The following is a 9,667-nucleotide window of genomic DNA, read 5'->3' on the forward strand; positions in this document are numbered from 1 at the left end:
ACACACACACACACACACACACACACACACACACACACACACACATATTTGTTCATATAGTAAATAATATAGATATATAATAAATATTTTAGATCATATCAGATTTATTTTTAATACAACCATTCTTACATATAATGTTAGTTCCCAAATAATGATTTCCAAATCATGACTTAATTTATATATTTTCATATAAATCCAGATTTGAATATTACATATTACTGGCTGTAATGCTTGTAAATATATTTTTAATGAATGTTTTAGAATGTAAAACAATAACGCTGTCCAGTTTCTATTTGATTTTCAGTCACTAAATAATATCTTATATTAGTGATATTTAATATTTAATAATACAACCAGTATTATTAAATATTACAAATATAAGATATTATGATATATTATGTTAATTCAGTTAAGTCAAATGAAGCACATTTGAGGTTACCTGACAAAGTATTAATAAAGTGTTAATAATATTTACATTGAACGTGTTACCTTATTTTTACAGTCCAAATTAGATGTTAACCAACATGTTTTGACCTAAATACAATCTAAATGCAATCATAATACATTTTTGAAATTACCGTGATGTTCATATTAGTGATCAACTAGGGTTTACCAATTACAGTCATCTAAAATAAATTGAAATTAAATTATAATATAAATACTGTCCCCCCTCAATGTATGTGGTGGTTATGGCCCTGAAAAAGAAGTATTATGATTCCCTTTCAACAACATTTTCATTAACAATCTGATAGTAAACATCTATTTTGTTAGACTGTAAAAGAATTCAGAGAGAAAATAGTTTAAATCTGGTCCCCTCAGTCCTGAATATGTGGTTACATACTTGATTTTTGTCCATGACTTTACAAGCTCTGTTTGATCACTGAATGTGTCCGTGTAGCAGAGTAGACAAAAATTTTGGCAGAATTTCAACACCCAGAAATGTGTAACATTTGCAGAGATCCCAGCAAATGTCTCATTAAAGCTGCTCTCGCCCCAGGTCTGTTCTGTTTCCATTGCATTCTCTATCGGCCCGTCCCCAGAAGTGATTATGCTAATTGCTGTTTGATCAGATGATTAAATTATAATTCGATTAATCCTGAGCACTAAATGCTCTGAATATATTTACATCTGCTTGGCTACATCAGAGCGCAGGGGCACGAGGAGAGGAGATGAGCTGACCTGAGACTCACGCCCAAATATTAGCACATACATGTTTGGAAGAGGGCAGAAACTGAGACACTGGGATACTGTAAGCTGTTTAACAAAAATAAATAAATAAATAATTATTATAGTAAAAGTATTTTGAGCAGTGATGAACCAATATATGTGCATATATACACGTGTGTGTGTGTGTCTGTGTGTGTGTGTGTGTGATTTAAATAATCTGTAAAAATGCTGAAATTATTTAAATAGCATAATATGGTCATTTTAAACTAGTCAGCCTGGCTGATATTTTTGTCATTAATTCAGATCTGGCTATTTTCTTGGGCTCAATTATTTATTTTGGTTTTCCAAAATGACCTTTTTCCTGTTATCTTTTGTAGTGTGGAACTAATAATTACCCATTTCGTTTTTTTTTTTCACCGCTGATGCTCCCATGGGGAATGTATCTGACCGATAAAGACAGCATGATTCCACACTGTGGAGCTGCTCTTTGTTTTGGTGTGAGTCTTGAGTCATAAACGCATGATTTTAGAGGAAATAGGTGTCCCTAAATCACATTTGTCTCTGAGAACCTCAGACTCTGTTAACAGCAAAAAAAGACTCTTTTTTTTTTTTAGCTATTCATAAAATGCTCTTAGCCTTCCATGTGGTCGGATTTGCTGACATTGTATTGGCTGACATGCTTGGAAGGAGGAGTTTGGTGGGGTGAAGGCGTAAGTTGGGGACATATTGAAGGGCAGGTTTTTATGTGTAAAAATCATGATCTGATACTTGCTTGTCAGTTGAAGGTGGCATTACACTTTTAAAAATAAAGGTTCTTTATTGGCATTGATGGTTCCATGGAGATCTTTTAACATCCATAGAACCTTTCCATTGGACAAAAGCTTCTTTATAGTGGAAAAGTGTTCTTTAGATTATTAAGATGTTCTTCAAACTAAGAAAAATTGTTATTTTAAGTAATGCAGACTGAAAGATTCTTTGGGGGAACCAAAAATGGTTCTTCTGTGGCAGTAGAACCCGAAGGAACCTTTATATTTAAAGGGTTACTCCACCCCAAAATGAAAATGTTGTCATTAATCACTTACCGCCATGTCGTTCCAAACCCGTAAAAGCTTAGTTCGTCTTCGGAACACAATTTAAGATATTTTGGATGAAAACCGGGAGGCTTGGGACTGTCCCATTCACTGCCAAGTAAATTACACTGTCAAGGTCCAGAAAAGTATGAAAGACATCGTCAGAATAGTCCATCTGCCATCAGTGGTTCAACCGTAACGTTATGAAGCGACGAGAATACTTTTTGAACGCGAAGAAAACAAAAATAACGACTTTATTCAACAATTCATCTCCTCTGTGTCTCTCCGCATCACCGTAGCGACATTTTGGAGAATATGCGCTGAACGCAAGCAGCGTACGCTCTTCTGTGTCAGCCGCACTGCACGGATGCGCTGTTTTCGTTCAAATCAAAGCGTAAATACACGTAGAAAACGGCTGACACAGAAGAGCATACGCTGCCTGCGTTCGGCTCATATTCTCCAAAATGGGGATACGGTGATGCGGAGAGACACAGAGGAGATGAATTGTTGAATAAAGTCGTTATTTTTGTTTTCTTCGCGTTCAAAAAGTATTCTCGTCGCTTCATAACATTACGGTTGAACCACTGATGGCAGATGGACTATTCTGACGATGTCTTTCATACTTTTCTGGACCTTGACAGTGTAATTTACTTGGCAGTCAATAGGACAGTCACAAGCCTCCCGGTTTTCATCCAGAAATATCTTAAATTGTGTTCCGAAGACGAACGAAGCTTTTACGGGTTTGGAATGACATGGGGGTAAGTGATTAATGACAAAATTTTCATTTTGGGGTGGAGTATCCCTTTAAGAGTGTAGGGAGAGGGACATTCTAGAGAGGATTTGATTGGACAAAAAGACCATATATGTGTATACATATATATATGAACATATTGTAATTATTCCATTAATAATTACAAAGATGCGGCAAGTAGCATGTTAAATTAAATGTGGAAATTTGAAGCGTTTACACAACACCGTTTTCATCAAACACTGGGAAACTTGTTATGTGTTTTTGCCATTCATTTACATCTGCATTTTGGAAGCCTAAAAATGCAAAATTTTGGAAATGGGTTTTAACGATACTGTTATCATCTCTGCGTAAACTATAAAAATGTGAATTTGTGAAAATGGTGACATTATGTGTATGCGAATTGAATAATCTTTTATTTTTTTTACAACTTCCAAAAAAATCATGTTTTACAGTAAACGTGGTATACATTATATATTTCATTATATATTATATTTTTTTAAATAAATCAATCATTTGATTAGTTGTTTAATTAAGTAGCATAGTTTTGTCTCAGTTGAGAATACGCGATCAGTACGAGTTGTTGTATTACACGTGTCTCTGGGAGTTGAGGAGACGTCAGCCCAGCATGAGCAGCCGCGACTCGTTCAGCTCTGCCTCGCGTTCCCTCATCATCCGAGTCAGCGGCGCTTTAGATTCAGACATCAGCGGCATCAGCTCTCGTAATTGATGTAGATCCACGGAGGCCGTTTGATCTTCTTCTCACCACCAGGGAGGCTCTAAACGAACGTTTGCTCTGACATTATTCAGATGATATTCAAATCAGCTCACTTAAGAGATGAGAAAAAAAACCCCACAAGAAACTTCGCTTTTCCGGTGGGACTCGCGCTGCTCCTACTCTCACACTTTCCTCGGCATCTAGGGGTTTTCTGTGGCTTTACATTTTGGCAGTGAGTGGGGGTCCATTAACCCAGACACGGCTGGGTTGTGCTTAATATTCATGAGAGCAAATTGCAAGCTGGTTAAATTGCGGTGCTCCGCTACAGCTCCCTGACGCCAGGCCCGCTGTAGCCCCGGGGCAAGGACTGGAATTCTGACTCTCCTGGCTGCTGTTCCGGGCTCCCCTGCACCCTCTGCCTTAATTACCTTGAGCCTGTGACGCAGCCCACGGGGGAGAAACACCCCTCCTTTCTGCTGCACAGACAACAGTGCAGACACAGTCGGCCCACAGCCAACAGAGTGACCCATCCACCCACACCAGAGCCAAGATTTCATCCTCAGAGAGCTGCTGATTTTACGCTTTGTACTGTTTAAAGACATTCTAACATAGCGTTGGATTTAGAAAACTGGTCCCCTTAAACTTGCGCATATATTTGGAAATGTGTTTATTTTTTATGAATTATACATAAGAATTCATCGCAAAAATATTTAAATCATCCAAAAATTATTACGTTTACCAAATATGCAGATTTAAAATAGAATGACACATTTTTTACTTACCAAAAATGCTATGCTATTACTGTAATTTAATAATAATAATAATAATTATTATTAATAATAATCATTTATGCATTTAGCAGACGCTTTTATCCAAAGCGACTTACAGTGCATTCAGGCTATACATTTTTTACCAGTATGTGTACATTGTACTACATTGTTTTATTTTTTAACAGGTTTCGTATATATTTTTTTCTGAATTATACATAAGCAATTCATCATAAAAATACTCAAATTATCCAAAAAATATATTTGATTTTGTCAGATTTAAAGTGGACTAATTCCAAAATTCCGGGTTTAGATTTTTGGACTTGGTACTATGGTTATACCATGTTTTTTCTGAAGTTTACATAAGTAGTTCATCATTAAAATACTCAAATCATCCAAATCCAAAAATATATTTGATTTTGTGAAATGTGCAGGTTTAAATGGACAAATACAAACAAAAAGCTTGGTATTAAGGATATATATATATATTTTTGTGAAAAATATGTTTGTGCAATTCATGACTGAACTATTATAATTATCGAAATATATTTGATTCAGTTTTGGAAGGGTCAGGGAATATTTCACTTTTGAAAAAAATATAGTGGTATTACCATGTTTTAGAAAATGTTTGCATTTATACACTAGCAATTTGTCATATATTTTCAGTGCATTCCAAATATATATTTTCAGTGTATTCTAGAAAATTAGGCACATGTTTAGGTTTAATGCCATTTCTTCATTAAATCATGTTTGTTTGTTTGTTTTAAGATAAAGATGGTAATAGCATGATATATTGTATGAATATAGTAAGCATTCAGTACCATAGTGTACATTAAACTACCATGGCAATCGTTTGATAGCATTAATGTACAGTAGTACTGCAACAACTTTTTGTATGGCTTTATTGTGTCTGTCCTGATCATTTCTAAACCAAATTTCAGGTTTGTAAGGGTTAATACCAGAACCACCCTTGCGGTTTGCAGGGTAAATATTGATCGCACATTACTTAAATAAATCGCCTGGCTAGTTTTGAAAAGGGTTTCGTGTTACACACTCTCAGTGGTCAAATGCTAATGTGCTTTCAAAAGACAAACCCATATTTCTGCTCGCCCTAAATGCAGTTGTCATTCCCCTCAAATTCTCCTCATTACAAACGTCCAGTCAGACCTGTCACACTCATATATAATGAACATTTATTTGTTTTCTAAGACTGACTTCTCTGTTTGTGACTTTTAATAAAGCCGTTTTTAAAGCACTTTATTAAATAAGGCAGCACTGTAATATCTGAAAATAGGAATTTGTCTTAAAAAGCATTTTCTACTTTAACTAATTCTACAATGATTTTTTGTGAAGTTTAATATACTGAAATAAATTCAGTTATTTTAAATAATATTTTTCATTTTTTTAACGTTAGTTTGACTTTAACACTGATGTTTAATAAAGCCACTTTTAAAGTGCTTTAACAGCACTTTTAAATATGATTTTGCCTTAAAAAGATTTACTTAATCTTGGAGACATTTAATCTACTGAGGTAAATTAAGTTATATTAAGTAATAATTTAAGTTACTTTGACTAAAATATTTATTTTATTTTTATTGCTATAATTTTGACTAGTTTTTGAATCATTTGTGGTTTTCTAGCCTAGTATATACGTATATATTTATATAGATATATCTTTTTAATATTGTGTGTGTGTGTGTGTGTGTGTGTATGTACTGTATGAAACTACTCATTACTGATCAGTATAGAATTATTATTTTAATAGTAAATATTATATAAAAAATATTTAAATATTCTTATATATATACAGTGGGTACGGAAAGTATTCAGACCCTTTTTTTTTTTTACGTTAGCCAGACATTCATCTTAATCGCATAGATTGTTCAAGCAACTCATGCACTCATCCGACCACCCTGCCCTTAGATCAGCTTGACTTTAAAATGGTCTCTGCCCTTGAGCTGTCACATGCTCACCCCATAAATATCACCCTGAGTCAAGCCCAGACAGGGCCACAGAGGGACAGCGCGTTAGACACTCTCTCAGCGGGAATTTACAATGATCAGCTCTGAAAGATCGAAACAAGCAGCGACAAAGAAAGCACTCTGTCCATTATTTCAGGCAGATAGGAATCGCTGTTAATCAAACAGCCTGCAGCGCTTTCTCAAAAAGCCAGATTAATTATAAATTCATTCAATTCATATTTGAAGAGTCATGTCTGGCCGTTTCTATCTTCTATCGTTTAGATAATTGAGAGCGGAATGATTCTGACTGCGTCGCTAAGCATGTGCTGGGTTTTACTATCTGAATTTCAATCAGATTAACAGATGCTGACCATGCAGATTTTTAAAGATGAAGAGTCCAGCAGTACTTGAATCCACGCACAAGCTTTACTGCATGATGTCTGAGGTGCTAAATCACATGCATCATGTCTGGATAACAGCTGCTGGCTTCTTTATGCCATCATCTTGTGTCTGAGGGCTTTAACTGTTTTATAGTGAAGATCTTTTTGGTAGCAGCGTATTCTGAAAATATGACCTTTTTATTAGACAGATGTAAAAAGATACATAATAAATAGAGATATTTAATAAATACTGTTGTAAAATGTATTTAATATTACATAAAATGAATTAGAATATTTAAAATGTTCACCTAATTGGTTGGTTTTTATAATTTTTTTATTTTGATTTAATACAAAGATATATAATATATAGATATTTAATAAATACTATTATATTAAATGTATTTATAAGAAATATTGCATGATATAAATCAGAACATTTAAAATGTTCACCTTTTTTATTATTTTTGATCTTGACTGTTTAATCTAATAATAATAATAATAATGATTTATGGAATTCTATACAGTGGCAGTGCATAAAATATCTGTTAAAATGCTGCAGGGTATCACTGTATAGTCTCAGTACTGACATAAAGTCTTTTAATATTTAATGATTCTTCTTAAGATCCAGAGTTCTTTTGATCCTTCACTGGTGCTTTGCTCTGGATTATCAATAGACCTTAGGTTTCCCTGTTTTGTGTGAAAAAACGAAAATAAAATTGTTGGATTTTCAGTGTTGGATTGCAAATTCTGTTATGTTAAATGCTGAAGGGTATGTGCTAATACAGATTGATCAATTGGAGGAAAAAAAGTGCGCTGTGACTTTGCACTTGTGTTCTATTTCCATTTATCTGTGTTTTTATCTTGGGGAATCAACTAGCTAGAGTATGGGTATAAATATTAAATTTTTTATGTGCTTTTAGACCATAGTAGCTTTTTTCATTGCCCAAAACTGAGCTCCATTATCTATAAAATACCCCAGGGCACTGAAATTGGTTTTCCTGCCCTGTATGTCCATCTGAAAATGTAAGTTATAAGTGAACAAATCCATTTAAATTCAAAAGGGCTTTACTGGCATAACTGTGTTGCAACATTGCCAATGGCCATTAAAAATGTAATGAATTAATATAACGTATTAAAATACACAAGAAATGATGTGGTTTCATTAAAACAAGGTTCAGGACTCATTCTTTAAATGAAATCATCTCTTTTAAAAGTCCCAGTGGAGAAATGTGGCTGAATTTGGCCTTGCTGGCTACATTTACAGTGCAATCTGTGAGTTTTATTTGAAAGATTAGTACATTTCGTAAGATTAGTACATTTTTTGTCAGGTGTTTAGAGCTACCTGAAACTGTGAACAAATTTGAGTTCCAAATCTGGGAGGTTTGTGTGTCTATGTAGGATTTTGAACTCTGAATCTAATGGACCAGTGACTAAAAAGTGCCAAGACTAACTGTTTTAATATATTTATGAGCTGTTAAAGTAATTTGACCCTGGAGATGTGTAGACCAGCTGTGACAAACAAGCTGTTAGTTCTTTCATACAGAGAGAAAGAGCTTTTGATTAACTCTAGAAACACTAACCGCGCGTCTTCTCCTGTCTCCTACAGTTCTCAGTGAAGACCTACATTCCAGCTTGTATTTTGTCAATGCATCTCTGCAAGAGGTAGTGTTCGCCAGCACCACAGGGACTCTGGTTCCCTGTCCTGCAGCAGCGGTGCCGCCCGCTACCCTGCGCTGGTATCTGGCCACTGGGGAGGAGAGCTACAACGTCCCAGGGATCCGCCATGTCCATCCAAACGGCACTCTCCAGATCTTCCATTTTCCTCCGTCCAGCTTTAGCAAAGTGATCCACGACAACACTTACTATTGCACAGCGGAAAATCCTTCAGGGAAAATTAGAAGCCAAGATGTTCATATTAAGGCCGGTGAGTGTTTAAGGATATTTACAGATTGTTGCAAGATTGCTTTAAAGCCAAATCTTTGAATTTTTGTAAATGTATGTTTGCTTTGAATTGCATATACTGTAAAATTGCCATTTATTTGGATTACACACTTTTTTTTAGGGCTGCACGATTAATCGCATGCGATATTTAATGCGCATCTTGTCAGTAAAGACGGTTCTGTAATCAGCGGTAAATCTCCATCACTCAGTCATACATAAATGAAACAGGTAAGATGTCTGTAATTGTACTAATAAACTGCATGCATTTTAAACACACAATAACCAGGTTTATATATTTAACATCAATAAATCCAATTTGTTTCCAATATCTTACATTTTACCTACCTGAAAATTGCTTTTTTCACAGCTAGCCATATTTTAACATGCTCAAAATTTTAAATGAATAAATGTAATTGTTTTCACTATGAACAGATTTGTGCTGATTCTAAGCGATGTGAATAGATAGATAGATAGATAGATAGATAGATAGATAGATAGATAGATAGATAGGGTTCGCTTTCAGTCGTCACTCTCGACGTCACGTCGGATGACCGACGAATTGGGATCTCGCTTAGAGAGACCAGATGTTCATATTAAGGCCGGTGAGTGTTTAAGGATATTTACAGATTGTTGCAAGATTGCTTTAAAGCCAAATCTTTGAATTTTTGTAAATGTATGTTTGCTTTGAATTGCATATACTGTAAAATTGCCATTTATTTGGATTACACACTTTTTTTTAGGGCTGCACGATTAATCGCATGCGATATTTAATGCGCATCTTGTCAGTAAAGACGGTTCTGTAATCAATCGAGCTGCGCAAAAAATCGCGCGAATATGAACGTTGTTTTGCGCAACTCGTCAGTGAACAACGGCTCTGTGTAGTTAATGCTGCTCAATGTGAAAGCCCGCAGGTGA

General features: G+C 35.0%; 1 protein-coding gene across 1 annotated transcript in view; it reads left to right on the plus strand.

Moving 5' to 3' along the window:
- LOC107679528 (Down syndrome cell adhesion molecule homolog) overlaps positions 1-9,667 on the plus strand; it is a 90,360-nt gene that overhangs the window by 5,422 nt on the left and 75,271 nt on the right. Inside the window, exon 2 of the mRNA XM_016475107.1 lies at positions 8,418-8,735. Coding sequence (XP_016330593.1) covers positions 8,418-8,735 — 318 coding nt within the window. The remainder of the gene's footprint in view (positions 1-8,417; positions 8,736-9,667) is intronic.

The sequence above is a fragment of the Sinocyclocheilus anshuiensis genome, unplaced genomic scaffold (assembly GCF_001515605.1).
Source record: "Sinocyclocheilus anshuiensis isolate Anshui unplaced genomic scaffold, SAMN03320099.WGS_v1.1 scaffold2218, whole genome shotgun sequence".
In the NCBI taxonomy this organism is placed as follows: domain Eukaryota; kingdom Metazoa; phylum Chordata; class Actinopteri; order Cypriniformes; family Cyprinidae; genus Sinocyclocheilus; species Sinocyclocheilus anshuiensis.